Source organism: Betta splendens, chromosome 19, assembly GCF_900634795.4.
Source record: "Betta splendens chromosome 19, fBetSpl5.4, whole genome shotgun sequence".
Classification (NCBI taxonomy): Eukaryota; Metazoa; Chordata; class Actinopteri; order Anabantiformes; family Osphronemidae; genus Betta; species Betta splendens.
The window spans coordinates 6,981,390-7,001,608 of record NC_040898.2 but is presented as its reverse complement, the minus strand read 5'-3'; the positions used below and the strand labels follow the sequence as shown (position 1 = coordinate 7,001,608).

The window sequence follows — 20,219 nt, the reverse complement described above, 5'->3', positions numbered from 1 at the left end:
AAATGAATAGCGGCGAGGCAGAAGCCGCGAGCCTGCTGCTGGACAAAGCTCGCGGTGACTGATTGGTGGAGAAGGACGGCGATAATCACACACTCGTCCGTGGTATTCTTCTTACTTAGCGAACTGAGTGGAGCCGTGATGGATGGGCTGAGGGAATGGGGCAAAAGTGTGGCCAGAGACGCGATCTTGGAGTTGAACATGGGGGGGGGTTCACTTGAACTCCGCGTGCGCGGCGTGTACAGGGACAGGAAGCCACGGCGGCCGCGGGACACGCTGTATCTCACTGTTTAGTCTCCCCCGCATTCTCAGCTGGAACCGCCGCACCCTTTCATCTGGCTTCAGACAGACGGTAGTAGTGGGAGCAGCAGCCGCCGGGGAGCGGGGCTCCCGGCGTGAGACAATAACGCCGACGCGCCAATAAATATCCCACGCGCCGCTGCTTGCAGTCGTTTTGTGGTGTTTGTGTCTATTGGTGCGGTACGAAGGCGAGGACTACTGTGCAGCTGACGTCCTGCGCTGACGGACACGTGGGAGCCTCTGCGATGGCCGACGCCGGAGGCCACAGAGCTGACAACTGGGAGCCAGAGGAGGCCAATTCAAATTCATCAGCACACAAACTCAACTTTCTCCTATTTGGGCTCTATCAACTTTTAAATTTGATTCATGGAACGGCTTTAATGTGCGTTTTATGCGTTACACATGTTAGAAATGAAAACAAATCAGGGGTATTAGTGTGTGTGTGTCTTTTCCCCCCTCCTCCTGGCTGCATCGCTGCTCCGCTATCGGCCTCAGTGCCTCTATCTCTTCATCTGACTCCCCTCTAATGACAGTCAGCAGGGCAGATAGGCCGATATATTTACCCTGGTGGTAGGAGAGGAAGAAATCCACTGCCAAGCCCTGTCCAGGCACAGGCAGGCGTGGCTTGGAGGAAACCCCGGCCGATTAGCCCCTCCCAGATGGGGGCATATCTCTCTGCGCCGTCCCTGGCCCCCGCTCAGAGCTCTCAGATAGATGGGACCACAGCTCCCTGCAGGAGAGAGAGAGAGCGAGAGCGAGAGCGGGGAAGGAAACGCAGACAGGAGGAAGCTCAGAGATACGAGGCGGCCAGCCTGTGTGCGCGTGTGCGTGTCTTTTTGTTTTCCCCTCACGCTCGTTTTCTCGCGGGGCCGTTGATGAGGCAGGCTGGGAACGCTCCATCCCACCTCAGCCCGGGGACCGGAGGAGGCGAGCGGTCCAGCTCGCGTGGCTTCGTTTTGCTGCTTTCGCACGCTGGGACTGTACCGTGAAGCATTATGACTCTTCTGGGCTCTGAACACTCCATACTGATACGAAGCAAGTTTAGATCAGGTGAGTGAGGCGGCTCCTCGCCGACAGCAGCGCGGCGACAGGTGTGTGTGTGTGTGTGTGTGCGTGACGTATTTCAGGCATGCGGCGCTACGTTAGAAACCGCAACAGCTTGTCGTGAGGTGACAGGGTGATGGATTTACAGCCGGGCGTGTGTTTCAGCGCACGTGCTCGTAAAAAGCGCCACACGTGAGGCAGGTGATGTCGGTCGCGCCGGCTGCCAGCCTGAGTCGCTCGGCGGCCTCCGATAGAGGGCGGAAGGTCAAAGGTTATCTTAATGAGGCTGAAGTGGAAGCTGGTGGTGCGGGGGGGGGGGGGGGGGGGGGGGGGGGGTCCTGGGCAACACACAGCAGCTGCTGGAGCTTTGTGTCCATCTCTCTCCTTCATGTACACACACTTTAATCCCATCACTCCCTGCCTGTCATCCACACACACACTTGCGTAGTGACTGTCTTCTACTGTGTGTGTGTGTGTGTGTGTGTGTGTGTGTGTGTGTGTGTGTGTGTGTGTGTGTGTGTGTGTGTAGTCTGACCAACACTGCCACCTCCCTGAGGAGAATGTAATTGATGGCGACAGCGGCAGAGCCCGTGCTTCTGCCCCGTGGAGCCCGTCACACAGCGACGCGGGGCTTCATTGCTCCCTGGCAGTTTGTTTAATTGCGTTCCACAGAGGGCAGGGTAAATGATGCTTTTCCTCTGAGTTGTTTAGAGCCGATCGGGAAGTGGGAAGTGGGAAATGACCCTCGGAGCTCCTGGGAACAGAGGAGGGTGGAAATCTGTGGCAGCAGCGGCAGATCCTTCCTACTGATGGGTTCTGTGAGGCTCTGACCGCTGGTTCTAGGCGGTTGGTCTGCAGATTCATGGTTCTGCACCGGGTCCTGCTGTTACAGCGGGAAGGGTTCGTTTAACGCAGGCTGATGCAACGTACGCCTGCGTGAGTGAATTATTGCAGCGTAAGTGAAGTACCGCCGCCCGTAAATCTCCCCGGGATAACCGCTGATGACACGCGGGATCTGGTTGTCTGGGATTTACAGCCCCCCCCCCCCCCCCCCGAGTCTCGAGTTACACCCCTCGCGCCGTGAAAAGAGGTGGCGGCTGCGTCTTCTGCACCACGGATCAACTCCGCTGCCGCTGCATGGTTGGAACTAAAAGGAGAGATAAAGATCTGGTCTAAGTGCTCCCCGCGGACCCCCCGACGTCTGTGTGTGTGTGTGTGTGTGTGTGTGTGTGTGCGTGTGTGTGTTGACGTACAGTTCTCATGCCAACTGAATTAACAGCACTGGGGGGTTGTGGCCCGTGCCCTCAGGTTGGCCTCCATTACATAATCTCCCTCGACAAACACGTCAGACAGGAGCTAAATCAATACTACAAGTCGTCAATCACGTGTTTAATAGCAACAATCTAAAACGATCCACATCACGTCCACCAGGTCCAGTCCTGAAAGCACTGACTGACTATGAACATGAAAATGGTTAATAGAAACATTCTTTTTTTTTAACTTGACACCTGCCAGCAGAGGCCTCCATTAAAACACTAGACGGACTCTGGTTCGCTGTTTAAGTCCAAGGTCACGTCAAGGTCATTACGGGGAAAGGCAGATTTCGTCAGGTTGATGAAAAAGTCGCCACAAAGTTGATAACGCATTTCTCTGATGATCGTTTTGACACCGCTGATAATAACTGCAACCGCCCCAGCAGATAAAACCACCCGTCCTGTCGGTTGGACTCCAGAACGGACGTATTGCATGAAACGGGTCTTGGCCCGTGTTCGCGCACCTGCCTCCAGCTGTCCAACGGCACCACAATAAAATATGAGCCGCGTTTTAAGGTGGATTCGTACTTCACGCAGGGGTATTAGACTAAAATAAACCTCATGCTTCATTGGGGAATGCCTGTTTATGGGACGTTACACAGTCCCGCTCTCGCTCATCCGTGCGCCGAAAGGAAAAGTCCAGGGGATCGGTCCAACGTTTGCGATCGGTCCGTGCAGAAAGCGTGGTGTTATTCTTACCCTAATGCTCATACATCACAACATCACTCTGGCTTGTGTAATTCTCGCCACTTCACCAGAGCGAACCGGGGCCAGGCCCGCGTTTGTTTACACTATCGATCTGAAAACGCCGACGCGCCGCCCGTGGATTTCCAGCTCCAGAACCTCACAGTCAACGTAATACAGAGCAGCACGGGGACAAAAACAGCTGATCCGTCTCAGCGCCGGTGGGGCAGTTCGCAGCGGTGGAACCAGGAAGCTCTGAAGGATGCGGCTGCTGCTGCTGTTCTTCTCTAGAAAGAGTTCATGATAAGCCTTTGTATAAATATACAACCGAGCAGTAAAATCAAACACGCCGCTAACGTGGCCAGAGGAGGACGCGACCGAAGGGGCTCTTTCTTCAGCCTGCGTTTGCTCCGCGACCCCTGCCGCCGTCAACAGAAGCAGATGGCAGACGAAGGCAGAACCCGGCGTTACGTAACGGAGGGGCCCTCCCACGAGAGCGCCGCGAGGTCCGAGTCTGACGGGCCACGACGCGGGCTCGGACCGGAGGAAATTCGCTGAATTCCGCCAAATACGACCCACCTGATGGAGATCATTAACAGCAGGGGGAGACGGGCGGAAAGCGATTAGGGCCTCGCGCGAGAGCAGGAACAGTGCACAGCGGCGCGTCAGGCCCGACATCGCGCACACAGAGACCCTCAGATAACAGCGGGGAGGAAAAACACGCAGCGACGGGAAGGAAAAGAAAGCAAAAAGGGGCCGCAGACGCAAAAACGAGCCCACAGACACGGGGGAGGCTGTGTGTTTATGACCCCGCACTCCCACCTAGCCCGCGTCTACACACACACACATGCAGAAACAGTGGACCACACACTGCTGGGCCCGTCTGTTTAAAGGCCAGGAGCCGTGTTTATCCTTCGCTACATCCTCCTCAGAAATATTTGCGATGCGATGCACTGTTGTTGTTTTTTTGATGTTTCCCGCATGCATACTGTATGTACGGACTGTGGGGGTACAGCCTCCTGTTAGCGCGCGCTGGGGCCTCGCTGATCGCACATGTTGGACCAATAGAGGATGAACAGGCTGCTTTTGAAGTGGGATGAATTCTGAGTCTCTCCTCCTGCTCTTTGTCCTCCCCTCACCTGTCCTTCCTCCTCCTCCTCCTCCTCCTCCTCCTCCTTCCGTCCTCAGTCCTGCAGTTAAGACTTCAGCAGAGGAGGACACGAGAGCAGCTGGCAGACCAAGGCATCATGCCTCGTGAGTACACAGCTACACCGAGCTGCTGCGCACACACACACACACACACACACACACACACACACACACACACACACACACACAAACACACACACACACACACACACACACACACACACACACACACATACAGTATAATAGCAGATAACAGATCTTCCTGTCACTTCTTCACACATCAAGCTATTGTTGCTCTGACTATATCTCCAGGCTGATGCGACACTGACAGTATTAGGAAGGCCGAAAACCAAAACACTGACCTGAAAATATTTAAGTCAACAGAAAAAAAAAGTATCAGCTACAAGGACAGAGTGAAGAGAAGCAGAGACAGATAAATCGGCTACTGAATGGACACAAAGGTGTGGGTTGAGAAAGCAGGTGCATGCGAGCAGCTGGCAGACGGTGCCGGCAGCCGGGACAGGGCAGACAGGCAGACAGACAGACAGACAGACAGACGGTGTCTGCAGACGGGGCAGGCAGACAGACAGGCAGACAGGCAGACAGTGCCTGCAGATGGGACAGGCAGGCAGACAGGCAGGCAGACAGGCAGGCAGACAGACAGACAGACAGACAGACAGACAGACAGACAGACAGACAGACAGACAGACAGGCAGGCAGACAGGCAGGCAGGCAGGCAGACAGACGGTGTCTGCAGATGGGACAGGCAGGCAGACAGACAGGCAGACAGACAAGCAGACAGGCAGACGGTGCCTGCAGACGGGGCAGGCAGGCAGACAGACAGGCAGACAGACAAGCAGACAGACAGACAGGCAGACGGTGCCTGCAGACGGGGCAGGCAGGCAGACAGGCCTGGGCGAGTGACCGCCGAGGAATGCTCTCAGGCTGGAGGAGCCTCTCGGCCTCAGAGGAATCAGAGGCCGCTCTGCCAGATACCTGTTTACAGCACGGCCAAACACAACAACGTGTCACATGGGACGCGGCGGTCAGGGCGTGTGGCTCCGACTCTTGAATCGCTCTGCAGGTCAGCGCAGGAGCAAGGCAGCGGTCAGACTAACGAGGAAAAGTTAAGATTAGATAGAGCCCAGCTCAATCAATCTATAGTGCTACCACTTAACCTTAAGGTGACTAACATCTCCTCTACCACACTCCATTCAGGAAACATTAAATACTTGGGCATTGAATTGTCGTCTAGGCTATCAGAGCTTATTGATCTAAATTACAATCCACTATTAAAACAAATAGAAGCCAACCTCAAAAGATGGCAGTCCTTACCCATTTCACTTATGGGAAGAATTGCCACCATAAAAATGATGATCCTGCCAAAAATTAATTACATATTTTCAATGATTCCAACTCAGCCAGCCCAGGCGTGGTTTAAGACATTAGACTCCTACATCTCACAGTTTTTGTGGAAAACCAAGCCACCACGAATTAGTTTAAAAACTCTTCAAAAATCCAGACGCTGCGGCGGCCTAGAACTACCTAACTTCCACCACTATTTTCTTGCCAATAGACTGAACCATGTCCACAAATGGATAAAACCCATGCCAGCAGACTCCTCCTGGATAGACATTGAACAAACATTTTGTGGAAATATTAAAGTTGCAGATCTGCCCTTTATCAGCACCAAAATCAAACATCATAGTTGTTACCAGAACATTAGCATAAAAGCATCTCTGCAAGCCTGGTGGGAGTTTCTTAAAATTAATGGGTCTTCGCTTACTCTTTGCCAAAACACACCTCTCTGGAACAATCCAGACATCATACAAAACAAAAAGGCAATACACTTTCCAACTTGGCATATCAAAGGGATAACACATCTGAAACATGTTTTCACAAGAGACAAGTTTACCTCTTTTGAAGAACTAGTATCTCACTATGAAATCACTAGTGCCAATTTCTTAGAATACCAACAACTAAAGTCAATACTTAATGCAAAAAGTAAGAATACTGCCATCCACATGCAACCACCACCAGTAATAGAGCGATTTATTGATATATCAGGGAAAAGGACAGTATCCAAAATCTATATCTTAATTTCCAATGTAGACCAGACAGTGAGCCTTCCGATCTCTAAATGGGAAGCTGATCTCAATATCACCACTAATTACACATTCTGGAATAACATATGTTCTAATTTATTCAGAATGACAAAAAATACAAATTTACAACTAATACAATACAAAATTCTTCATAGAACTCACTATACAGGACAAAGGATGTTCCAAATGGGTCTCACAAACTCAAATATTTGCCCTCACTGTACAGATAACACAGCAGATAGATTCCTACATGCATTCTGGTCATGCTCACCTGTGCAGCAATTTTGGCAAAGAGTATGTGAACACCTGTCAACCCAGTTAAGCTGTCCAATCCCAGCAGCCCCTGCACTTTGTCTTCTAGGAGATCTAAGTGGGCTTGATCTAGAGACAAACTCATCACACACACTTCTTTCTGCCCTCTGTGTCGCAAAGAAAATCATCCTCATGAACTGGAAAACTAAAAAAAAATTAAGCATTACTCAATACCTGAACAGCTTGTTAGATTATACCACCTTAGACACATTGTCTGCTTCATCAAATCAATGACCAAAACTATACTCTGATTGATTCCATTTCCAGGTAAGGATGCGTGGGGCTCGGGTGCTGCGTCATGTCTGGCACAGTGGTGGGGGGGTGACTGGTGGTTGGTGGTGCCTGCCTGCCTAAAGAACCGGGACAACGGGTTGGTGGACTCAGGGCTGGCCGCAGGGGTCCCCTGCGGCGGGGGTGTGGTGGCTGCTGGGACCGGCGGCCCTGTGCCGGGGTGGGACCATTTTGAGGGTTGGCGTGTGCCTGTCTCCGGAGAGCCGGAGGCGGGCCTCCCTGCCGGTGTGCGGGGGCGGACCTGGGGGTGGAGACCTGGGTAACCTGCGTCCGGGGGACTCCCTCTGGGGGTGCCTGCCTGTGCCCGGAGAGGTGTCTCTCCCCTGGGGCGCTGCCCCTGCTCGGGTGGGGCGCTGCCTGCCCTAGCGGTCCGACGCCCTCTGGTAACTGCTCGGGCCTGTTGCAGGGGGGGTTGGCGGACTACTCAGGCTAGAACCTTCATTGGGCCCTGGGCGGAAGCTGGCCCTCAATGCACAACCGCAGAGTATATGTGTGGGTTTGAGTGTCACACTACACGGGGCGAGCATGGGCATACTTGAGCGAGAGAATGGGTAAGTGTGAAAGAAGGGTGAGGATGGCTCTGGCTGTGCTGCGTGTGGCGCCTGGGCAGTAGTACTGCGGTCCCTGGGTCTCGGCTGTCCCTTCGTGGCTGGGGGTTGTGGGGGGTGGTGGGATAGGTAGCAGAGCCAGTCGGGAACCTGGCTCTGCGGACCCTGGAGCTCTGCTTCCCAACTACATTTCTCCGCATTCATCCACTTAGGTCTGCAAGGGGCGTCCTGCTGATGGAGGGACCAGGGCTACTGGGAAGTGGTTCCGTCCCTTCCAAGTGGGATGCTCTGCAGTTTTAATTGCATTAGTCATACACACTTGTCCAGGAATCTGGGGGCTCCTTCCGGGGGGGCCAGTAGACTTCCCATTGATGGCTTTGTCTGCTGGACCCCCCGGAGAATTGGGTATCTCCCAAAGTTCCTCATACTTAGCTACATACACATACATTTAGGGCCGGGGGTGGGCTCTTTCACTGGGGCCTGGGGCTGAGGCCAGTTGTGGCCTCGGCCACTGGCCCTGATGGAGAGATCACCACCCAGTTTTAACTGCAAAAAGACATTTAGGGCGCGGGGGGGCACTGTCCGGGGGACACACCGTCAGCCAGCGGTTGTGCTCCTGGAGGTGTCACCCACCTTCAGTGCACTTTAGTTCCACACACTCACGTCCAAGCTGGGTTGCAGGGTTCTGGGGTGCCTTTTTCTGCTGCCCTCTGCCCCCTCCGGGTTGGGGGGGTTGGTCGGGGCTCGGGAGGAGCTGCGGTCCCTGCCTGGGGCCACATGGACGGCAGGCCGGAGACCTACCCTCCCCACGAATGTGATCAAGCGAATGGTGTGGGTGGGAGAATGTATCTGAGAGTGCATTGGTTCACGTATGATTGACTAGTTTGTTATGAGAGAGTCTATGGTGTGTGTGTGTGTTGATGTGATGATGTGTGTTGCACATGTGGGTGGGTGTATGCATCTGTGTTTGTGTGAGTTGGTATGCGTGTGGTGCGGTTGAAGTGTGGGGGGTCCGGTTTTTCGCCCGGGGTACGATGATCGTCTGCCTGGGTGGTCTCTTTTCTGCTGACCCCACCAATTGCTGGCCTTGTGCTGCAGGCCGCTGTAGCGCCAGGGGATGAGGTCGGGCCGATGGGGTAGGCCCCGCTCCGCCCGTGTGGGGGTGGTGGACTGGGGGCGGGCCCCACTCTGGGCGCGGGGGCATCTTCTGGCGGGCTCCCTACGGACCGTGGGTCCTCGGGCTCTACTCTTTCAGGCCGACCCTCCCGCCGGGGGGAGTGTTTGCCCCTGGTTCTCATGGGGCGGACAGCGTTGACCCCCGGTGGCCCACTCTGGCCTCGGGTGCTGTCTCTGTGGCTGCTGCAGCTCTGCCTGGGGGGCTCTGTGTGGGCGGCTTGGGTCGCAACACCTGCCCTCCTGGAACTGAAGGTGTGTGTGCTCCCTGGCTGCTAGGATTCCTTCCTCTGCTTGCTGGATGGGCGTAGTGGCGGAGCCCCTCACATCACCCTGGCTTCCACAAGTGGCATTGTTCATGCACCAACGTCTGCCTCACCCTTTGGGTGAATAATGTTAAGCTACAGCCTTACTAACCTTGTAGTGGGACACTTTCCAAATCCAACTGTAAGTATTATTGATACTTATCACTACCAACATGAATAATGTGTGAATATGGAATTTGTGGTGTTGTATGTCATGACTTTTATTAAGTAGTATGGGATATGTATAATAATGCACATATGTATGTATATTGTATGTATTCGTTTGTATTAGTATGTGCACATACCTTAGCACTATTATTGGTATTAGTATTAATCTCCAAGGTAAACCACAGCACAAAAATTGTTTAGTTATGAATGTGTTAGCCTAAGGTACATCCATGCTTCTTATTTATTTTATTTATTTTATTTTTTTTTTTTTTTTGCTCCGATTGTTTACTTAACAGATTTGCTTGGTTTCAGCAGCTGGTTGCACCCCTTACCCCCCCCTCCCCCCCCACCCTCCTGCATACACACCCTAAAGCAGAAACCTAACCTGTCCACCAACACAGCAACATCACACACATTTTGGATTAGCTAAATAAACCATTAAATAAACCATAAATCAGGAAGAGTATATATATTCTATATATACTCTTCTTGTTAAAGCAAAGCTGTCCATCACAATATGGCATTCAGCGTAATATATGCTGCTTGCTTAACTGCTGGACAGAACAAAAAAAAAAAAAAAAAAAAAAAAAAAAAAAAAAAAAAAAAAAAAAAAAAAAAAAAAAAAAAAAAAAAAAAAAAAAAAAGATAGAGCCCAGCTGTGTAGTATTTGGTGAACATACACATTTTAGATTCAACTAGTTGTCCCACGGAACAACAAGGGACTGGAGCTGGAGGGGGGGGGGGGGGATTTGTGGAACGATATCTCTGGCACCGTTTGCCATTTCACAGAGGCTCCAGCCTCCAGATAAACTGCTGGTGAGTGTGCAAGGGAATGGAATCCAGAGGCCCTATCGGTTTCTAGGAGTCTGTCACAGATAAGGGAGCAAGGAGAGACGCGATTGGCCGGAGGCGCTGCGGGCTCCTTTTTTTACAGAGGGGACTTTCAATTGGCTGTTTATCTGTTTGATTGCAGGCAGCGCTGCAGGCGGACGAGGGCCGCGGCGGCTCGCTTTGGTTGGTGCACCCGCTCTCCTCGCACCCGCGCTCTGCATATCTTATCGCCCTCCCCCAAAAATAAGATTTTTCAGGGGGCGACTCCTCTGCTGCCGTGATGCCGGTTGTGTTATTCCTGCAGGGGAGATGGACACGGCACACGGCCTGTGTATATATTACCCAGGGAACATCTGGTGTTTATTAGGCCATTCAAACCCCCCTTGGCCGCCTGACTGGCGTGTGGCCTGCATGGGAGCGAGGCGTCTGCGCGCTGGACGTAGCTCCGACTCCGCACACGATCTAACGTTTCCTCGTAAAGATAACGGGCCTGGATGCTGGAGGTCTCCGCGGTCCCGTTGTTCACAAGGGGAATCACTCCTGCCTGATGCACCCGGGCTCCGAGAGTAGGGGTTACGCTGAACGGGTCCAGTCAGCAGGTATGTGTGCATCAGGCTCGGTGTGTTTTAATACAATGTGTTTAAAAGGCCTGAGTCCCAGCAGCTCGTGTTGTGATACGGTTACGCACTTTAAACACATACGTGATGCGAGGGCAGGCTTTAAATCGGGGCCAAGGCAGTGACGGCTGAAGGGGCTGGAAACAGATGATGATGATGTCATCCTGCTGGCATCAAGGGTGGGCACTGGATCCATTCTGGCGAATGTGATCATCATAGGCCTTTGAACATGCGACATGACTTCACACCTTCACTTTTCCCCTTTTTCATATATTTGTAACATTTTTGATCCACTTTCAGTTTATACTTTATCTGTTCTTTGCTTCTTTTTATTTAACTCAAAGTATTTTCTTACCTATCTTTCTCTGTATTTTCCTTGTTTTACTGTTTATAATTTGTTCCAGCTCTTATTTACATGTTGCTCCGTTCCCTCAGTATTGTTCTGTTCTCCCTGTTCCTTTTGCTTCAGACTCATGCACCTCCTCTCTCTTCTTTGTTACTCTCTGCTAATTTTATACAGAGTGACAGGCGTCTAATTTTAACTCCAATACTGAGCCGAACACCAGATGGGTGTGAAGATACTGTAAGATGGGTTTGATCCTAACCATTGATGTTTGTCCTGATGCTTTTACGTTTCTTGTGAAGTCTTTATTACGTTATTACAGCTCTTTATATATAAAATGATATTTGAGCAGAGAAGTGCCGTCCTCTCTGCATTGTAATTGCGTCTGCTGAGTGCTGTGGGTAGACCGAGGGCCAAGCCAGGTTATAGCGCAGACTCTGATTATTTACATTGGATTTAACAGAGAGCGACTGTGGAAGGTCGAAAATCTCAACCACTGCAGCCCTTTAATTACAGACACCCCATTTATTTTCCTAATACTCAAAGTGTCTGGCTGAACTGAGAACGGAGCAGCCGTTGGAAATGTTAGAATTGATCCAGAGCTGGATTATTTATTGATTATTGATGCCTGAAGAAAGCCGCGATGCGTGAGCTCCTTCCAGGTTTCCCGGCCGCATGTTGAGACCGTGGCTCTGCTGATGGTGTGGTCCCGCTGTGTGTTGTGCAGACCCGGCCTCAGACGGCTCCTCAGTGGAGGCCCGGCTGAGGCTGAAGCGAGCCCAGCTCGCTGAGGACCTGAACAGGAAGCTGGCCGTCAGACCGGGGCCGCTGGAGCTGATGCAAAAGAATATCATTCCCCTGAGCTCTGACGTCGTGATGACAGGTACCGGCGGCGTAGCACCTGCTGCATGTCGAGGTGCCTCCACCTTAGTGTGTGCTTGTGTATGTGCATTAACACATCACTGGTCAGAGCGTTCTGCGGTGGAGCTGCAGCATTGTTTGCTAACGGCACAGCATCGCGTTCCAGTCATTCTTGTTTATTCCAGCTTTGATGCTGAAGATGAGTCACATTCTCAGCACCTGAACGTGTCCACCGAGCTCCAAACCCTTTAAAGTTAACAAGCTGTGCGAGCATCAGTGACTCACTAACATTAATAATCATCTAAGGTTTTGTACTTACCATTACATTTTGTTATCAAACTACCTGTTTCCTGTTGTTGCTCCTTAATGCGATTCAGATGTATCAGCGGGGGAAGGTATTTGTTTTAATTGCACAAAGAATGTTATTTACATATTTAGGACACACACATGCGTGTTTCTGGAAAACATCTTGAGATCAGTCTGGTTTCTGCGTAAAAAAAAAAAAAATCAATAATAATATAAAAAGAGCTGCTCAGGCATCAGTGTTTATGAATGTATATTGCAGAGTCAAGTGTCCGCGCACGTGTTCAGAGTGTTTGTCTTCAAATCCCCAACATGTTACTTGCAGATACAGTATGTTTTTTTTTTCTTTCTGGGGCTCTGATGTTTTAGCGGTTTTTATGTTTGCCCCCTTAAACTTCCCGTAAACACGTTGCGTAAAGGAGCAGACGGGCTGCAGTCGGCCGGTTTACACCAGGCCTGCGGGAGGAGGGGGAGCGCTGTTTATTGAGATGGACAGCAGCTGGATCTGGTTCCACCCTTTTCCTTTTGAAACGCCGATGATGTGTGACTTTGAGCGCGTCCTCGTGTGTGTGTGTGTGTGTATGTGTGTGTGTGTGTGTGCGCACAGTACCTGTGTGTACTGCACGTTCTTGGTGAGACAGGACCAGGCTGTCGCGGCGTTGACCCCTCACCTCAAAGCTCCCGACCACCGTTTCAACCCCTGCACGCTCGTTTGGGAAACTATGTGACCCACTGTATCTTTTACACCGGCCACTTGACAAGCGGACGTGTGCGAGGCCCGATGACTTCCTGTCATTCCGCCGCCTCAATCTCCTCTTGGTATCAAGCTGTATGTAAGCTGACTGGCGCACGAGGCCATGGGAGCGTGTGTGTGTGTGTGTGTGTGTGTGTGTGTGTGTGTGTGTGTGTGTGTGTGTGTGTGTGTGTGTGTGTGTGTGTGTGTGTGTGTGTGACGTCACCGGTGCTGTGATTGAAAGCAGGGTCTGTACCTGACTCTCACGCGCTGGGACACAGACAATCATAACCCCCCCGGTACCACCCCCCCTCACCCCCTTTCTGTTAGATAGCCTCGCTCGGTTCCGTCCAATCAGAGCCCGGCTCGCTATCAGCCCAGCCAATCAAAGCAGTGCTGGATGCAAAGTGTCTCTCACCCACGCAGCGTAACACCTCGGGGCTAAGTGTCCCGCTAGGTGTCAGTGACTGACAAGCAGCCTGTGGAGACCACTGGTCATAGGCCACACATTTATGACATGGGCCTAAGCTGATTGGGAAAGAATTTTACTAACAGATTTATTATTAAAAATAAAAAATAGCTTGACTTTTATTTCAGGCCTTTGCTGCAACTGATACTGCTCATTTCATTCATACTTTATTATCATCAGCTGCGATTTAGTCTATGTTTACACATCACTTCCACACTGACTCAATACTCGCCTTAGGATCCCGTCCTCTGTGTGCTCTTCTCACAGTCAACCATGGCAAGTTCCCCAAGCAGGAGGACTCGTACGCGTTCGAGGAGGACAGCAGCAGCGAGAGTCTGTCTCCGGAGCAGCACCACAGTGACGAGTCGCAGGGCTCCGCCTGCCCTTCGTCCGAGGCTGTCGGCAGCGCGCCCTCCTCCTCCTCCTCACCTGCCCTCACCAGCCCGCGGCAGGTGAGAGCGCGGCTCCGTTCCCGTGGCTTTGGCTGCTCTGCCCCCCTGTGTTGGCAGAGCAAACTGCAGCACCCCGACCTCACTGCATATGACATTACAGTATAACACAATAATCAGGAGCTGATGTGCTGTATTTGGTTTTCATTGGGAACAGAGTTCAGTCAGAGACCCACCTGACCAGAGCCAAGAAGACGGGCTGTCTGGTTCCGCTAACAGCCACGCTGCTCCTCCAGTACCTGTTCCTGCTATTGTCAAGGTCAGTCAGTCACGCGTCATCACTTCCAGTGCAAACATTTGTATTGGCACATTGACACTCATCCCGTGGCGCCTTTTTCATTCTGAGCAGTCCAAGACATCGGACAAGAACCGACACAAGAAGCCCAAAGATGTGAAGCCCAAGGTGAAGAAGCTCAAGTACCACCAGTACATTCCCCCGGACCAGAAGGCGGAGAAGTCCCCTCCGCCCATGGACTCGGCCTACGCTCGCCTCCTGCAGCAGCAGCAGCTCTTCCTGCAGCTGCAGATCCTGAGTCAGCAGAAACACGCTCACGCCTACTCGCAGACGCAGCCGCCGCCATCATCGCAGCAGCAGCAGCAGCACACAAACGCCACAGAGACTCCAGCTCAGGCTCAGCAGAGGCAGCCAGCGTTCAGCTACCAGCCTCACCCACCGGCCCAGAAGTGAGTCGCACACGCGAGCAGCTGACAGTGAACGCACCTGATGAATGCATGTGTGACATGACAGAATGCTCGGCCTGTGTCAGCAAAAGCAGCTAAAGTGTTCCTGCTCTCATGTGGTCATATCGGTTTTAGTGCAGCGCTGACCTGAGGTCAAAGGTCACGGTGCATTGGTTTTTACGGGAATTGGCTAAATTCATTGAAAATAGACGTTGAGAGACGTTGATGTGAGATTGTTGGAGTATGCTCACGCAGTTGTCCTCAAAGAGGTGAACTACACCGCATCATTACTCATGAGTCAGTGAGTTTTTCAGGGGGGCTTCTTTTATATCCTATTATGTCACTAACCTGTTTTCAATTAACTGAGGAATGTTTTGATGTTTTTCACTGGTGTTTTTGGAGCATACCATAAATTTCCCAGCCGTTTGTTGCCCCCGTTCCAGCTCTGTCGGAGCACGTTGCAACTTCACTGGAAGTGTGGTTTTACATCAGCTTGAGCAGGTTTAAATGTATAGACATTGATTTTCAGTATTTTTTTACTCAGGGGAGGCAGTGAACAGGTATCGTCATGCAGCTCCAGCGGTCCGTCCAGTGCAGCCAACAGCAACTCCTCCTCTCCGGTCAAGAACACGTATCCAAACCAAAGTACCATCTCACCGGTCAAGCCTGGGCCCCTGCCAGCCAATCTGGATGACCTAAAGGTAGGTGTTCCCTCAGAAAAAATCAAGTCCATCTCAATGTGTTTGGCCTCCCCCAGAATACTCATTAGTCCAAACTTTCAACATTCCCAAGGTGTCGGAGCTTCGGCAGCACCTGCGCATGCGAGGCATGCCGGTTTCCGGCACCAAGACCGCCCTGATCGAGCGACTTCGGCCCTTCAGGGACTCCAACGCGGGCTCTTCGCCCTCCGGTTGCTCCGACATCACCACAGTGACCTTCCCCGTCACGCCGACAAGGTCCCTGTCCTCCTACCAGTCGCCGTCCTCCTCCAGCGCCCTGTCCCAAGGAGGCTACTACCCCTACCCCAGCACCTCCTCCACCCCTCCCGTCTCCCCGGCCTCCTCCGAGCTGTCCCTCAGCGGCTCGCTCGCCGACAGCTTCAGCGAGGTGCCCATGTCGTCGCCGACGCACTTCGCCCTGCAGCCGTCGCCGGCGCAGCTCGGCATGGACGACGGCCTGGGAGGAGGCGGCATGGCGGGAGCGGGCCAGAGGCCGGGGGAGGGGGGAGGCATGGACGGCCTCGAGGCCGAAAAGGATAAGATGCTGGTGGAGAAGCAGAAGGTGATCGAGGAGCTGATGTGGAAGCTGCACCAGGAGCAGAGACAGGTGGGTGTTGGCCGGCGGAGGACAAAGCTGCTTCACGCATGAAAGGTGGTGTTTTAACAACTCATGACTTAGCAGGTTGAAGAGCTGAAGATGCAGCTCCACAAGAGAAAGCGCTGCTACGGTGCGACGCAGGAAGGCCCGCCTCCTCCGCCTCACCCCTCCATGCACGCCCAGCAGGCTCCCTCCGCCATGGGCCACCACTTCTTCGGGGTGACCATCAAGCAGGAGCCCATGTCCTTGTCCTCCAGCTGCCCGCTGTCGTCCGCCAAGCAGCTAAAGACTCCTCCCGGCGGCTGCATGGAGGACATGCGACACTGCACCGCGGGGGGTCCCGGGGGACCGCAGTGCATGGACACGGCCCCTTCCTCCGCCAGCCCCTCCGCCATGTCTGCCTTTTTGAGTCCCCAGTGCTCGCCGCAGGACTCTCCCAATGTGAAGCCTCCCAGCAGCCCCCGGCCGTCGTCTCCCAGCAACCCCTACCTGCTGTCGCCGCCGCTGGGGAGGGACGGCTGCGGACACCCCCACACACAGGACAGCAACAGGGCACATACTATGCAGGTATGAGGCACTACATGGGAGCACAATCACCAGCCCGGCCACTGATGTAACATAATCAGCTCCTTCTTTACTCCAGATCCAGCAGAAGGGCAGTGGGCAGCCGGTGAACTGCTCCTACCCCCCAGAACAACGAGGCCTTCAGGGAGTTTTTCCCAACCCGGCCGAGTGTGGCCTCAACCACGGCGCCTCAACCAAAGCCGAGACCCAGGTCGTGCAGCCCAAGGTAAGGATAACGCCAGTGCAGCTGTAGAGTGGTCCTCGCCGCAACCAGACAACCGTTTCCTTCCTGACTCACTGGTCCGATCACCTCTCATCTGTTTTCATGACATATTCCTACACCTCAGTGTCACAGCTCCAAGCCATTGACGTTTAATGTGCTTAAACCGGGCCTGATCTACGACTTTTTCCATATGAGCAGCATATTCACGTGTGGGGATCTCCCCTATTCTACAGTCATTTGGTGCGCTAACGTCACTTCTCACCCATTTCTCACATAGATGTCAGTAATACCCTCTCCTCGGCATGTTGGCCAAAAGTGCCAGGTCTCCCCCCCCGCCTTCCGTAGCTCAGATTCAGATGCATCTGACTTAAGACAGCCCCCATGCTATGAGGATGCAGTGAAGCAGGTAAACTCATCCGTAGAGAACGGCTGGCCGGACGTTTTAACCGTCCACCTCTCCTCCCGCCTCCGCACCCCTTCCATTCATCAATGAGCTCTGTCCACTGCGCTAACCTCGCACCCTTTGCCAAGGCTGAAGCAGACTGGCTTGCAAATATTAATGATAATGCATTTGAAAGATTTATGCATCTGACAGAAGATTAGCGTCTTCGATCAATGACCTACTTCACTGAGTTTCTCCAAGCTTCAACCAGCTAGTGAGGTTTTTACAGGGGCCGTGTGACTTACCTCGACTAACTGATCTGTGTCCAGTATGTTTGTTGTAGGGAACCTCTTTGCAAGTCCGAGTTGCTTGGAAGCTTGCGTAACTTTCATATAAGCCCCTTTTAATGCCGCTGGCTGTATTTTGGAGCATTGTTCACAAAAACGATCACTCTTCGCTTTCCCATTGCAGCAGCTGAGCAGAAGTCAGCAGATGGACGAGCTCCTGGATGTGCTCATAGAGAGTGGAGGTAAGGTGGCTAAGTGGAAGCAGTCACACATTCAAACACACCTGTGCCTGATTGTGCTACTCGCCATGAACCTCCCTCCTTTCCTCTCTCTCTCTTCAAGAGATGCCAGCTAACGCCAGGGAAGAGAGGGAGAGGTCCTCTTTAACCAAAGTTGTGCCTCACCTTACTGTGTCCTCAGGGTGCCCCGGCCTCCTCATCCCGAGGTTCCACCGCCACTACGAATACCTGCCCCCCACCCAGCTGCCTTACGAGCCCTCGGCCAATCACATCCCCGAGAGTCACCTGGAGTCCCTCCTCGGAAGTCCACTTGGGCGCGGAGGGGAAGTGGCCCTGCTTAAAATGGCAACCGAGGACGGGGCGACACGGGACAAACTCACCAACAGGGATCTGATGGACACTAACCTATTGCCGATCAACACCAAGATGTCTGCCGTGCCGGAGGTGCAGGGGATGGTCAGCATGGCCTTCAGCGAGACGCCGTGGGAAACCATGGAGTGGCTGGAGCTGACGCCGCCCAGCTCCGCCACGGCCTTTAGCATCGCTCCGCCCAGTGGCCCCAGCATCTTCAACACAGAGTTCCTGGATGTCACTGACATTAACTTGAACTCTGCAATGGATCTTCACCTGGAGCACTGGTGAAAGACGCCAGCGGAACCGGAGCTGATTCGCAGCCGTGACCACGAGAGAACAAGTCTTCCATTCAACACTTTAATCCTGTCACAATTAGCATCTTGTTGTAATACAATAAGATGTTTTATTAACTCTAGATCGTTTGCCTAAAACCAAAGTTTAACATCATATCAGAAACCAGGTGCTTCTGACTGTTTGGACAATGATGCACAAATGCAGTGAGCACAACAAGTGGACACGAAGAATGAGCTAGATAATAGAAGGAGATGAGTAAAGTGTTTCATACCAACACTTTATTATGCAGTATCAGTGTTACACCACCTAGACTTGAAAACACGTTTTGACAATCATCATATACTTTCTGAGTCTATGTTTGTATTACTGGAAAAAAAAAAGAGAGAAGACTTACTTTGTGAATTGGATTGCTGAGCACAGCCTTTTTGTAAATATCATAGCTCCACTTATTTGTATGTGTAAATAAACCAAATCTCACCTGTGTGCACCTCTAGCTTTACACACACTTGTCACAGTTTGCTTGAGCTCACAAAATATTTACACGTCGAAGGGTTTTCATTTCTTATCAACAGTTTTTCTGTTTGGCTTATTCATCCTCAGGATGAGGTGGCGAGAAATTTATTTGAAAACCATTTATTGCTTTAATTGGACAATCTGTGCCTTAACTGCAACAGTGTCTTACCACAGTATTTTATACTAGATTCCCCTTTACATTAAAATAATTTACATTTATATTTAAATCTCAAAATTTAAGTCAGTCATCTGTTTGCTACAAAATCAAGTGTTACAAAAAACTACATCATATTGTTTTGTTCTTTTATAAAATACTTTTATTCTCCTAAATTTCACCCTTTCTACCCAGGTAAATTGTGTTATTTATTTTGTTGTTGCATTTATGCTTTATCCTGTGTATTTATACTGACATTCCTATCTGATGAATTTGGGCTCTGTTTGATTGACCAGAATACTCTCGTGCTGCCACTTTGACCACGCGTGTCATCGCTCTTCAAGTCTCTTAAGAAATGTGACGCAACGTGAAGGAACCACTTCAAAAAGCCATGCTCTCTCAAAAGAAGCCACACTTTGACTTAGAGTGGCAAAAGAATCCATTTTAGCACTTGTGAATAGGAAAATGTAATATATATTCTGATCTGTACTGTGAATATTGCATCTAGCGCGTCACAAACATGCACCAGAGCCAGCTTAGGTACACAGTAGTTGACCAAAACAACTCCTTTTAAAGTTGTGCTTCAGGCGTCTGCTTCCACACAGATAAAAGAATAAAGGGATAGTTTTTTAATTACAGAAGCACATTCAGTTGTCTGAGCTGAGGCTTTTTATTTACTTAACACGCAAGATGCTGGTTCTATCTCTCAGCAAGAACGTGAATGAGCATTACTTCCCAAAATGGATAATGTATTAGAACTATGTCCATAAACTTTTGTTTTAAGCCCATTGGCCAATAAACCTCTGTCATTTACAATGTTTACATCCTCTGTAAACACTGGTTTGTGTTGTTTGACCAAATACTTATAAACTTATAGTTACTTATGAAGTGTTGCACTTGTGAAATGGATGCTGTAGTTCTATGCAGGTTATATGAAATTACGACAGAGATGCTTCTTTACTTCCTGCCCTGTGTTGTACAAACGTCTACTGATCTTTTATGAATTTCATTTGGGTTGCTTTTCCAATAATATTCTTATATCAAGAAAAAAGTTCTACCTGACAGAAGCGTCCATGTTGCTTGGCCTCTGACTTGCTTTTATTTTGTAAAACAGTATTTGCCTGCATCATCTATATACTACAGAACGAAGAGCAATAAACGTATCACAGCAAAAACATATCTGCATCATGTCTTATTAATAAAAGCCATATAAAGA

General features: G+C 51.2%; 1 protein-coding gene across 6 annotated transcripts; it reads left to right on the top strand.

Annotated features, from left to right (window-relative positions):
* Positions 1-718: 718 nt before the first annotated feature.
* On the top strand, positions 719-20,180 carry myocd (myocardin). Of its 6 annotated transcripts, none has more exons than XM_029134557.3 (13): positions 719-1,347; positions 4,527-4,592; positions 11,908-12,063; positions 13,814-13,998; positions 14,153-14,254; positions 14,345-14,679; positions 15,221-15,377; positions 15,469-16,002; positions 16,078-16,560; positions 16,637-16,783; positions 17,058-17,186; positions 17,634-17,691; positions 17,792-20,180. In XM_029134557.3, exons 1-13 carry the CDS (start codon positions 1,293-1,295, stop codon positions 18,328-18,330), a joined length of 2,946 nt encoding a protein of 981 aa, XP_028990390.1. In that variant the 5' UTR covers positions 719-1,292; the 3' UTR covers positions 18,331-20,180. The 6 variants fall into 6 exon arrangements, with proteins under 6 accessions (XP_028990390.1, XP_040924541.1, XP_040924542.1 ...); XM_041068607.2 differs by having other exon boundaries at positions 721-1,347; positions 17,870-20,180; XM_041068608.2 differs by lacking the exon at positions 17,058-17,186 and having other exon boundaries at positions 721-1,347.
* The last annotated feature ends 39 nt before the right edge of the window (positions 20,181-20,219 follow it).